General features: G+C 41.7%; 1 protein-coding gene across 1 annotated transcript in view; it reads right to left on the bottom strand.

Moving 5' to 3' along the window:
* Positions 1-12,681, bottom strand: part of CAMK2B (calcium/calmodulin dependent protein kinase II beta) — a 216,963-nt gene that overhangs the window by 91,726 nt on the left and 112,556 nt on the right. Inside the window, exon 4 of the mRNA XM_032229280.1 lies at positions 5,418-5,472. Coding sequence (XP_032085171.1) covers positions 5,418-5,472 — 55 coding nt within the window. The remainder of the gene's footprint in view (positions 1-5,417; positions 5,473-12,681) is intronic.

Below are 12,681 nucleotides of genomic sequence, written 5' to 3'. Positions count from 1 at the left end.
ACAAGAAAGGGTCTTCCCAAAAGTGCTTTTTCAAAAGATAACTGGACTTTCTTTGTTTTTGTTTGAAGATGTTTTGTTCTCATCCAAGAAGCTTCTTCAGAACTGACAAGCGAAAACGTCTTCAAGCGAAAACAAACTCCAGTTGCCTTTTGAAAAAGCACCTTTGGGACAACCATGACTTGGATGACTGAGAATCTCCATAGACAAGAAGGGTCTTGTCTGAGAAACTTTCTCATGTTTATAATTCTGGCCAGGACTCAGATTTTTCTTTAATCGGTCTTTTTTCCTCCTGTTCCTCAAGGTTATTCCTTCTTCCCATTATAACTATTGAACCAGAGGTGGCTTTCGGCTGGTTCAACCCAAATCGGGCGAACCGGTAGTGGCAGTGGCGGGAGGCTCCACCCACTCGCCCAGAACGCTTCTGCACATGCACAGAAGCATTGTGCAAACACGTGAGCGTGCAAGCACACATGAGCAAACCTGTAGTAAAATAAATTGAAACCCACCACTGCACTGAACAAAATTATTCCTGAAAGGCTTGGAGCATTTGCTGCAAGTTCTAGTCTTCTTTCAGCCTCTTATAAAATTGCCTGGCCCATGACCCAAATAAATTGTCATGGACCCAACTTCTGTTCCATCAAGGAATCTCACCAAAACCACCATAAGTCTAGCTTGTTGAGCATCTGTCAAGGCTTGCTAATGTGACAAAAGTGTATTTATTTGGTCAGAAAAGGCCTAATTTTTCTAACCTTATTTTGAAAATTAATTCTAACTTTAAATTTATGTAATTTAAAATCACACTACAGCTCCCCAAAAATGGTATATTTATATTGAGGCCATTTCTCCACATTCTTTTTCTTCTTCCTCTCTTCTCCCCTTTAGGATAAGTTCTTATATTTTATCTCTCATCCAGATAGAGGACTAATTATTTCAGGGTAAGCAACCTTACAACAAATACAGTAAACAAGTAAGAAATAATATACCAAAGCCATTTAAGGTATGAATTTAAAAAGGGAAGAAAGACATCTAAGTTTAATTTACATGATTACCATTCAGTAGACTTCTATATTTCTTTTTCTCCTTACAAGATATTCTTGTTCATAAACTGATTCACATATCGCCTTTTGTTCTTGAACCTGTTCATTCTTTCTGAGGATCTGATCAACTCCATCCAATTACAATTTTCTCAATCTCCCGCTTTACTCTCAACTACTTTCCTGCCATCTTAAATTTCTCAAAACTTTCCCCCATTTTTAACAAATATCCCATGCAGGAATTCAACAAACCCACTCACTCTCATGGCCTTCAGGAAAGCTGTAAAAACTTGGTTGTTCTGGCAGGCCTGGGGCTGTTGACTTCACTGTTGAGGTCCAGCCCCGATAAGAATGAATGTATGAGGGTGTTTGCTATTTTTAAACTGTTTTCTTTTATCTTTTGTGTTTTTCTTACATTTTTTGTAAGCTGCCCGGAGTCCTTCGGGATTGGGCGGCATATACCGTAAATATATTAAATAAATAAATAAATAAATAAATAAATAAATAAATAAATAACAAACAAACAAACAAACAAACAAACAAACCCAACTTGCAACATGCTATCTTCCTGGATAACACAACTATTGGTTTTGAATATATTAATTTTCAGATCCATACTCTTTTATTGCACAGTGCAATTTACACTACAGATCTTTTGTCTAGGGAGGTTCAGGTCATCCAAGCCATGGTTGTCCCAAATGTACTGGATTTTCTGGTTTTTCTTTGAAGATGTTTCGCTTCTCATTCAAGCTCTGAGCTGAAGAAGCTTCTTGGGTGAGAAGTGAAATGTTGTCAAAGAAAAACCAGGCAGCCCAGTTGTCTCTTGAAAAAAGCACCTTTGGGACACGGAGATCTTTTAGGTTCTCAGCTAACAATACAGGGTTGTCCACTTACAAAACTACATGTACATCCATGTTCCCAACAAACACACCCCTAACGTCACCACAGGTGAACCTTTATGTGCTTATCCACAAAATACCTTGAACAACCAAGGAGGCATCACATCTTTTTCTTTCGCTCAGTATTGAATTATTTGCTAAGCATTCCATTCATTTGCCTTACTTCCATCATATACTGTTCTTGTTTCATTCAAGACACAACTTTCAACTGCATTCTTTCATGACAAAAATATTAATCTAAGCCTATTCACTTTTTCATATCCTTTTCTTACCCTCCCCCCTTTCTTCCTTTTTAAAACTTCCTTTTTATGATCCTGTAATCCTTTACTTCGGGTTAGAATCGGGGTGACTGGATGGATCTAAGCATTTACTGGCCAGATGTCCTTCCCGACGCCCATGCGGAGTTCGCAGCAGATATTTTTTTCTTTGCACCCTAGGAGAGAAATACCTGCTGCTACTTAGGATTGAATTCTCAACCTTCCAAGTAGGAGGTAAATGTCCTCACCACCAGGCCACCATGCTGCTCTCCCTCTAAATCAGCCAATGTGTAATAACCTCCCTCGCTTCCTCCCTCCTCTCTCCCCCTCTCTCTGTCTTCTCATTTGTCTTAACCTGTTGAAGAACAAAAATGTTGTCTGCCCAGCATTAAGCCACATAGCAGTTCTGAAATGCTATTCATTTCAGAACTGCTAACCACTGCTCAAACTTTCCATCAGAATTCCACCAAAATATCTTCCTAACAAGTTAAATCCCCCCACAGGTTTTTAAAAACAGTTCTGCTTTTGGAGAATTTTTGTTGAGGGCTGGTTTTATTTTATTTTGATTGCTTCACTGTTGTGGTTATTTTAATTTTTCAAGCCCAGTTCTGCTGTCTATTATATTATTAGGCCACTCATGTTTTATGCCAAAAAAGACAATGGCAGAGACATTGCCATCCACACATTGTATCTCAACCGGAATGAAAGCAGGCAGCCTCCCTCAGCCCTCAGGCGAGGCACCAAGAAATTGCCATCCACACCAGAGGTGGGTTCCTACCAGTTTGCACCTATTCGGTAGAACCGGTTCGTCAAATCTACCGAACCGGTTAGAAGAGGTTCCACCAGTGGACCCGGAAAGCAGGACACACCTACAGAAGAGCTTCCAAAATTTTTTGAAACCCACCACTGGTCCTTGGATATGATTATTCTACACTATCAGGCTCATATTTATAAAACTCAGTGCCTCTGTGAAAGGTAAGGATGACTACTGCGTTTGTGGTGCAATCAGAACGTTGTGTGTGTTGAAGTTGTTTTAACGCAAACCAAAGATGCCTTTTAAAAAACAAGTTTACATCATATTCTCATGCATGCCAGTGCTGTGTGTGAGGTAATTTAAGGGGGTTCTGACAAGTGTCGTCGGCATCTTCATATCCGGTCACATGGGTGGCAAGCCACTCCCATCTGGTTACATGGGCGGCAAGCCACTCCCAAAAAGGAGGCCACACCCACAGAGTAGGTTCGAACAATTTTTGAAACCCACCACTGATCCACACACACTAGAGTAAAAATGATCATACAGATTCACCCAGGGTGGATACTGACTTGATAACCTACAATATCCTTAAAGGCAATGCAGCAGACAGCTTGTCCAAGGCTCTGTTCAGATGCCAGGTATGAAGAATGGCAAATGAGCACTCAGAGTTCAGTTGTACTTAAAAAATCCATATGTGCTCAACAAGATGGGTGGCATAATGAATGAATGAATGAATGAATGAATGAATGAATGAATGAATGAATGAATGAATGAATAGTCCAAAATGACTATTTTATTGTTTTTCCTGATTAGGACTTCTTGCTCCATTGACCAAAAAGACAGATGGAGATAAGGAAATTAAACTCATCACCAGGAATAAAGAATGGCCACCTAAATCACCATCCTTGCCCCAAGAACATTGTTTGATTAAACCTGGTCAAAACACTGGGCTGTTTTGATTGGGCAAAACCAATGGAAGGCTCCTAAATACTTTCACCCCATTGGAAGGCCCATTGAATTCAATGGAATGCAAGCCCAAGAAACATGTTCCTGTACAGATGCAAATCTATATCTGAGCCAGGAACTTGGCTTTTGGACTAAAATTTGGTCAACTTAAATTAGATTTGTTCCTATATTCCGTTACAAACAAAAATAATTGATTCTGACACTTTACAGAGATGTGTATGATTTTGTACTTTTCCCTTGAAGTCAGCAAATGTTAATTGATTAATTAAAAACTTTGAGAGAGGCTAGAAGGAAGGGGAGCTGTCATGTGTTAAATAGCTGGATGCCGGAAATGCACAAGAATGATTCCTCTTTGATACAGAAAAATGCAGAGATTAGGAAACAGAATGGAGTGGATATAAAGATTATAGCAGAGACCCAAATGGATGATTCATCTCCCACATCATTACTGCAGATCACTGATTACTATAGATCAAGTCTTGGGCATTAGAGGCACTAGAGCTCTTCAAACACTTTCATTGGATGACCATAACCTGTTCCTTTTCCATCCTCTCATTTCACACAGATGTTCCTGAATCTGCCAGGTATTCAAGGAACTCAGATTTGGCACACAAAGTAATGGCACACAAAGTAATTGAAAGAGTATTGCACCAGAATGGGCTCTAGAGCTGGGCAAAGAGCCACCTTTGGCCACTGCAGAATGTATATGAAAGGGGGGGGAGAAATCTATCAGTAGCTTTCAATCCTTCCTGTTGCAGCCATGGCCATGCCAAGGTCTGTGTGACTCCAAGCAGAGAGAGAGGGGGAGAGGGGGGAAGGGAGAGAGAAAGGGGGAGAGAGAGGGAGAAAAGCAGGAGCTGCACTGACTCAGAGGACAGCTAAATATAGTTTGCTGCTTAACTGGAGCTGTCAAGAGCTGGAGGAGGAGATGAGATCACTGGTTTCTATATCTGGAAATCAAGTGAGAGGCAGCCAAGCAGAGCACACCGTGTCTCTGTGCCTCCCCCCACGGTCAGATACTTTGCCCAGGACATGGCCTACCAAATGAAAAGGGAACAAGGAATCAAGGCACGATCACTATCTGGAGCCCTGGAGCCAACCTTCTGTGTGGTTCCTAGCTGGCCTAATCCGGGTCTTCCCACAGGGTAGAGCAACAATGGGCCTCTCCAGCCTGTCAGGGTCCCTGACTCACAGCTATCATCCCAATAGCCCCCTTTCCCTCTCTTCTCTGCCCACCCTTTTATGCCAAGGGCGGCCGTGCAGCTGCAGCCTTCGCCCACCTACATCCATTAAGATGGCAACGCCTGCCCAGCTCCTGAGGCAGCATTTGCTCAGAAGGCGCTGGAAGGCAGGGCGTAAGCAACCCACAAAGAGAATGATCAACTTGTGGCAGCCAAAAACACATTTGCCACAAGGAAAAGCCCAGAGGGGAAGACTTATAAAGGCGAGCAAGTTCCAGAAAGACCTTGGCTGGTGCAGAATTTCTTCAGAACCAAGTATTACTTACAGATCAAAGACGAGGTAGTGAAAACCTTCCTCGGATATGCTGTCATGGAGACGAACTGCAAAAGAAGCACAACAGATACATTACACTGGGCAAAGAACTTCCTGAATTTTGCAGTACCTTTTTTATTATCCTTGCCCTCCTTCTGTCTATTTGATGAACTACATAATCTCACAGATCGCAAGCCCCGGGGAATAGCAACACCGCACCCATTGTAGCCCGCTCACAAAGTTCTAGGATTCAGCAACACAGCTCCAAGAAAGATTTGCAACAAAACAGGTGGCCTGCAGACTCCCATCACCCCCAGAGTCCAAGTATGTTGGCATTTTGCTGTCTCACTGCTTTATCTATGTTTTCTGATTTATGGTGATTGTATTTTATGATTACCATTTGTTGCTTATATATACACTGATGCCGATACGATCGCATCGATTAGGCCTCCTCCGAATACCATCTTCCAGCTAGTGCAGACTGGCAACTACCCGGAGGAGGGCCTTCTCGGTGGCTGCTCCGACCCTCTGGAACGAACTCCCCGTGGAGATTCGGACCCTCACCACCCTCCAGTCCTTCCGCGCTGCTTTAAAGATCTGGCTATCCCGGCTGGCCTGGGGTTAAGATTCTAACCCCACCCGAATTGTGTGACTGTTGTGTTTTCTTTTAATATGTTGTACTGTCTTCATGTCGGAAAATTGTTTGTCCTTCCCCCCCCCTTTTTTTTTTGAACTGTGAGCCGCCCTGAGTCCCCCCAGGGAAAAGGGCGGCATCCAAATAAAGGGAAATGAAAAAAATGAAATGAAATGAGAGTTTATGCACTGGAGAAAAACTCCTTGTCTGTGTCCAATCACACTTGGCCAATAACTAAAGAATTCTATTTCTATTATCATCTCCCCCACCTCACCAATCTTGTTGGATTTGGATCTGCACTAGGCTTTTCCCTGCCAATAAACCTATTTGGAGGGAGAAAATTACGTCATAATTAAGTCTGGATTTTCTGCCCTAGAATCCAGATGTCTGCCTTGTCTAGGATCCCATTTTCAAGAGCACCAAAGAAAATCAAGCAAAACCTGACAAACACAGATCCTGACTCCTATGAAGCCTTCATTCTTACTTTTTTTCCCATTTCCATTTTATGAAATTCAACGGTGAAAAGAGTAAGGTTCTACATTTAGGCAAGAAAAACGAAATGCACAGGTACGGTATACTTGCTTAACAGTAGTAACTGTGAGAGGGATCTTGTAGTCCTAGTGGACAACCATTTAAATATGAGCCAGCAGTATGCAGCAGCTGCCAAAAAAGCCAACACAGTTCTAGGCTGCATAAACAGAGCGATAGAATCAAGATCACGTGAAGTGTTAATACCACTTTATAATGCCTTGATAAGGCCACACTTGGAATACTGCATTCCGTTTTGGCCGCCACGATGTAGAAAAGATGTGGAGACTCTAAAAAGACTGCAGAGAAGAGCAACAAAGATGATTAGGGGACTGGAGACTAAAACATATGAAGAACGGTTGCAGGAACTGGGTACGTCTAGTTTAATAGAAAGAAGGAGTAGGGGAGACATGATAGCAGTGTTCCAATATCTCAGGGGTTGCCACAAAGAAAAGGGAGTCAAACTATTCTCCAAGGCACCTGAGGGTAGAACAAGAAGCAATGGGTGGAAACTAATCAAGGAGAGAAGCAGCTTAGAACTGAGGGGAAATTTCCTGACAGTGAGAACAATTAATCAGTGGAACAGAAGTTGCCTCCAGAAGTTGTGAATGCCCCAATACTGAAAGTCTTTAAGAAGATGTTGGATAGCCATTTGTCTGAAATGATATATAAGGTTTCCTGCCTAGGCAGGGGGTTGGACTAGAAGACCTCCAAGATCCCTTCCAACTCTGCTATTGTATTGTATTGTATTGTATTGTATTGTATTGTATTGTATTGTATTGTATTGTATTGCATTTTTACCATTGGTTTTTGTAAGAGTCTAATATCCTCTATTTTTTTCAAATTGAACCTATGGTGCTCAATACTGCATTATGGGACCTGGTTATATATCCCAACAAAATAGGATAAAAAGGTGACGGTGAAAAGAAAAAAAATCAATTAATGGGGTCTAAAACCTAATCCACTAAACATGCAGAAGTTTTTCAACTGGCTGTAGTTCAAAATGTGCCAAAGGTGCTTTTTCAAAAGGCAACTTTTGAACTGTTTTAGTTTTTCTTTGAAAACCTTTCGCTTCTCTTCGGTTCTCTTCAGGACTGAGGAAGCTTCTTGGAGGGGAAGCAAAACATTTTCAAGGAAAAACAAAGGAATAGCAATAGCAGTTAGACTTATATACCGCTTCATAGGGCTTTCAGCCCTCTCTAAGTGGTTTACAGAGTCAGCATATCGCCCCCAACAATCCGGGTCCTCATTTTACCCACCTCGGAAGGATGGAAGGCTGAGTCAACCTTGAGCCGGTGAGATTTGAATCACCGAACTGCAGATAACAGTCAGCTGAAGTGGCTGCAGTACTGCACTCTACCCACTGCGCCACCTCGGAAAAAGCACCTTTGGCATATCGGATGACTGAGAATCTCTGTAGACATGTAGTTCAAAGGACTACCTTAAAGTACTTAGCAACATGCAGTGAAGGGAGGTGGGACTGTGATTTTAACAAACGCATACATATTTTAACAATATAGCAATGAATTTAATCTGCTCCAGCTGTTTTTTTTAATTAATGATTCTCGGCTACATGTTTATTTGAGTACGACAGAAGACTTTAATAGGACAGAAGATAAACGGGTCTCTCGTGGCATGCCTGCACTGTAATTCTGTTCAGTTCAGTTTCAGTTTATTAAATTTATATGCCGCCCTTTTCCCCCGAAGGGGACTGTTAAGGAGAAAGCAAAACAAATCCATAGAGATTCAACATTTGGGGGCAGGGAGAACATGGTGGGGCAGGGAACATGCTTATAAATACCTCATATCCCAAAAAAGGACTTTCTTGCACCCCATAGAATTAAATCCGACTAAAAATTAAAAAAATGAAACTTGTAATGTGTCGAAGCCTGTTAAAAACAGAACAGAAGAAGGAACAAACTGGCGGATCACCTAGCAAATATGGTGTGAGTCTGGCCTCACAGCTTCATTCAAAGTGGCAAATTTTGCAAATTCTGCTGAAACTTTCCTTATTCATGGAACAGATTCCCTGCAGCATTCCTGGCTGTTCTTTCCTGCCCTACAGGACTGTTGTCCAGATATATTCGGCTGAACAACAGTGACGAACCCCAAACCATTCAGATTGCAAGTGTCCCAAAGGTGCTTTTTCAAAAAGGCAACTAGACTTCCTGGTTTTTCTTTGAAGACGTTTCCCTCCTCATCCAAAAAGCTTCTTCAGCTCTGACTGGGTGGTGGGGAATGGAAGGATTTATACTCCTTGCAGAGAGCTGGTCATTTGCATTCTTTTAGCAAGTCATTAAGGCCAGCTGGAGGTTTATCTGTGTCATGGGGTCACCTGAATAGTGCAAATGGCTTTGGAGCCTTTCTTGGAACTGTTGCAAGGACTGTGTTGTAAACTGGAGACAGATGATGTCATATCCCATTGAAGCGAAATGTCTTCAAAGAAAATGAAGAAAGTCTTCTGAAAAAGCACCTTTGGGACAGCCATGACCTGGATGACTCAGAATCTCCCATATAGACATCCAGTGCGATTCGTAGTTTGGAAGAGCGGGTGGGTTGTTTGAACCCAACTCCCTGCAGTCCTAGTGTGAGGTTTTAAGTTCTTCACTGCCCTGACTTACATAACTACATATGAGATCACAAGGAGAAAGAAGAGACTGACTTTTGTTGCAAGAGGGACTTCTTCAATAAGTTGAAGAAACCTTTTTGTTACTACGGGTATCCCTTGAATTACCAGGCCAAAATTCCTGTTGCTAAGTGAGACATTTGTGAAGTAAGTTTTGCCCCTTACATGACCTTTCTTGCCACAGTTGTTAAGTGAATCGCTGTAGTTGTCAAGTTAGTAACACGGTTGTAAAGTGAATCTGGGTTTCTCGTTGACTTTGCTTGGTAGAAGGTTGCAAAAGGGGATCCCATAACCCCGGGCGTGACCCGTCAAAACCGCGGTCCACAAAAGCGTGATCGACGAAAGCGCGCATTTGACGTCATCACAGCGCGATGAAAAAAATTAAAAATTGAAATAACAATAAAATTAAAGCAAGCCGATTCACATAAAGGTAAGGGTTAGGTTTAGGGTTAGGGTTAGGTTAAGGGTTAGGGTTAGGTTTAGAGCGTTAGGGTTACGTTAAATTTTACGTTAAAGGTTAGCGTTAGGTTTAGCGTTAGGTTAAGGGTTAGATTTAGGCTTAGGTTAAGGGTTAGGTTTAGGGTTAGGTTTAGGGTTAGGTTTGGGGGGGTTAGGGTAAGGTTTTCGCTTTATTTTCACATTTTTCCATCACAGCGCGATGTTTTCGTCGCGCTGTGATGACGTCAAATGCGCGCTTTCGTCGACCACAATTTTGTCGTCCGCGGTTTTGTGGTGGAACCAACCCCGGGACACTGCAACTGTCATAAATATGAGACCATTGCTAAGGGACTGAATTTTGAACACACATGGCCATGGGGATAAATGTGAAAAATAGTGATTTTTATATAGTCACTTTTTTTCCAGTGCTGTTTTAACTTTGGAGAATCACTAAATGGACTGTTTTGAGTCGAGGACTATCGGTAATTGAGATACAATTTTTGAAGGAATACTTTCACATCATGATCATAAACAGCAATCTCTCAAAGCATAGACCTTATCATCCAAGATCTAGGATAAAAGAAGCTCCCCCAAACAATCTGAGATCCCTGCATGGTCCAAGGGATTAGAAACAATGGGGATTTCTCTCCACTATTATCACTTTATTTTTTTCCAGAAATATAACCAGTACCTCTTTTCCTCCTAACCCCAGTACTGTTTTTCTAGAAAGAGAATTTGGGTGAATATAAAGTAGTGGTAAATTTATAATATTAGGAGGGGGACTAAATTATATTCCAACCTCAACAGGTATTTCCAGGACTGCCTTACACCTGCTTGGAGAATTACACAGGATGCTATACAACTCTTATATAATCCAAGACTTCCATGACATCAAAAGGGCTGAAACTAGGAGATAAATATTGTTCCATCACAGCATCAGCATTACAGAATAGGATCCAGAGGTGGGTTCCTACCAGTTCGTACCAGTTCGGTAGAACCGGTTCATCAAATCTACAAAACTGGTTAGAAGAGGTTCCACCAGAAAGCAGGCCACACGTACAGAAGAGGTTCCAAAATTTTTTGAAACCCACCACTGACATACACACATACACACACACACACACATACACAGACTCACACAGAGAAAGAGAAGAGAAAGAAAGAAGAAAGAAATAAAGAAAAAAAGAAAAAAGAAAGAAAAAGTGAGAGAGAGAGATGAAAGAAAAAAAGGAAAAAGGGACAGAGAAACAAAAGGAAAGAAAGAGAGAGAGACAGAGAGAGAGGGGGAGAGAGAGAGAGAGAAAGAAAGAAAACACATGGCCGGCAAGCCACTCCCACCAGGTCACATGGCCGGCAAGCCACTCCCACAAAGGACGCCACACCCACAGAGTAGGTTCGAAATTTTTTTGAAACCCACCACTGATAGGATCCCTTTGGATATTTTTGGAAAGAAGGAAAAACTGAGTTATTCCAGAGAGCCTTTAACAATTGAATATCACCTTGCTATTATATGCTAGGTTACACTGGAGCCTTTTGGGTGATTATTGCAGATTGGTTGCCCTTAAGGATATTATTAATTTAATTATAGAGGTAATCTTTTTGTTTTTGCTGTGGACATTAAAATGTTGACTTTTTGCCAAAGGCCATTGGAGATGGGTGGCTAATAAATTCAAATTAATGATCATAATGAAAGAAGTAATAATTTGGGAGGGAGGGATGGAGGGAGGAAAGAAGGCCCAACTTGGATGTGGCGCCTTAGTTGCCGCATTCCAAGATCAGCTCTGGATGCAGAGGAATGAGCATCCATAGGAAGATTATTTGGCAGTGTTGTCTATAGAGCATGGTCAAAAAAAGACAAGATGGCAGCTGGGTTGTGCGATTAAAGCTCCATCCATTTTGAGTGGGTGTGTCTCTGTCTGTGTGTTGCATGTGGCACCAACAAAAGCCAGAAAGAGCTTCAGTCATACCATCCCAGACATCAACTTGGCTTTTTAAAAAATCATATTGTACCAACATCTCTGTAGTTTAGCATTGGTTATTTGGAGAAGAAACCAGGCTCAATACTTTGTTTTTCCCCCCCCTGTGGTATTGAAGCCAAACTTTGCATCATGCAACACAGCAGGGAAATCTTGGAAGAGCACAAAGGGAAACACTAATCATTCTTCTTCCAAAAAGAAATTTGAACTAAAAAACTTGCAAACTTCGACGTGGCTTCTATGAATCATAATCTGAAGCCATTCGTTGGTTCATGTTCATTCTTACTTCAACCATGGCATTTTGTTTGAATTCAGACGGGGATTATTTATTTATGATAAAAAGGGTTAACTGTCCCCTTCTAGTTTCTGGACCTTACAATGGAACTATTTCTTAACTCTACTAACAGACTTGAAAAGGACCTTGGAGGTCTTCTAATTCAATCCCCTGCTTCAGCAGGAGACCCTTTGCCATTTCAGACTATCTAATCTCTTCTTAAAATCCCCTAATGATGAATCACCTACAACCTATGGAGGCAAGCCATTCCACTGCTTAATAGTTTTCACCGTCAGAAAATTTCTCCTTAATTTTAAGTGGGATCTCTCCTTGATTAGTTTCCATCCATTGTTTCTTGTCCTGCCTTCAGGTGTGTTGGTGAATAAGTTGAAACCCTCCCCTCTTCTTCGTGGCAGCCCCTTAAATATTGGAAGACTGCTATCATGTCATCCCCAGTCCTTCTTTTCATTAAACTAGACATACCCATTGTCAGGGTTCCAAATATCATGCAGAATTAAATCAGAGTCCAAGGCAGAGCTATCCTTAAAGTTCCAATTTAATAAGACAGACATGTTGGCAACAAACTGTGGAATCCCAAATCTAAAAGCTTCCTGGGATTCAACCCAGTTGAAAGTTCATGATCTTATCCCCACACCCATAAATCCATCAGATGGTCCAATCTTCTTCGGCCACGCTGGCATCTCCACCCAGCTGGTTCCGGTCAGGTGCAGAGGAACGGAGACAAAAGATGACCTTGGGCTTCTAGAAAGGAATGACAACAACAACACATTCCACAATTCT

Source organism: Thamnophis elegans, chromosome 13 (genome assembly GCF_009769535.1).
Source record: "Thamnophis elegans isolate rThaEle1 chromosome 13, rThaEle1.pri, whole genome shotgun sequence".
NCBI classification, from domain to species: domain Eukaryota; kingdom Metazoa; phylum Chordata; class Lepidosauria; order Squamata; family Colubridae; genus Thamnophis; species Thamnophis elegans.
This window is presented reverse-complemented; position numbering and strand designations above follow the sequence as displayed.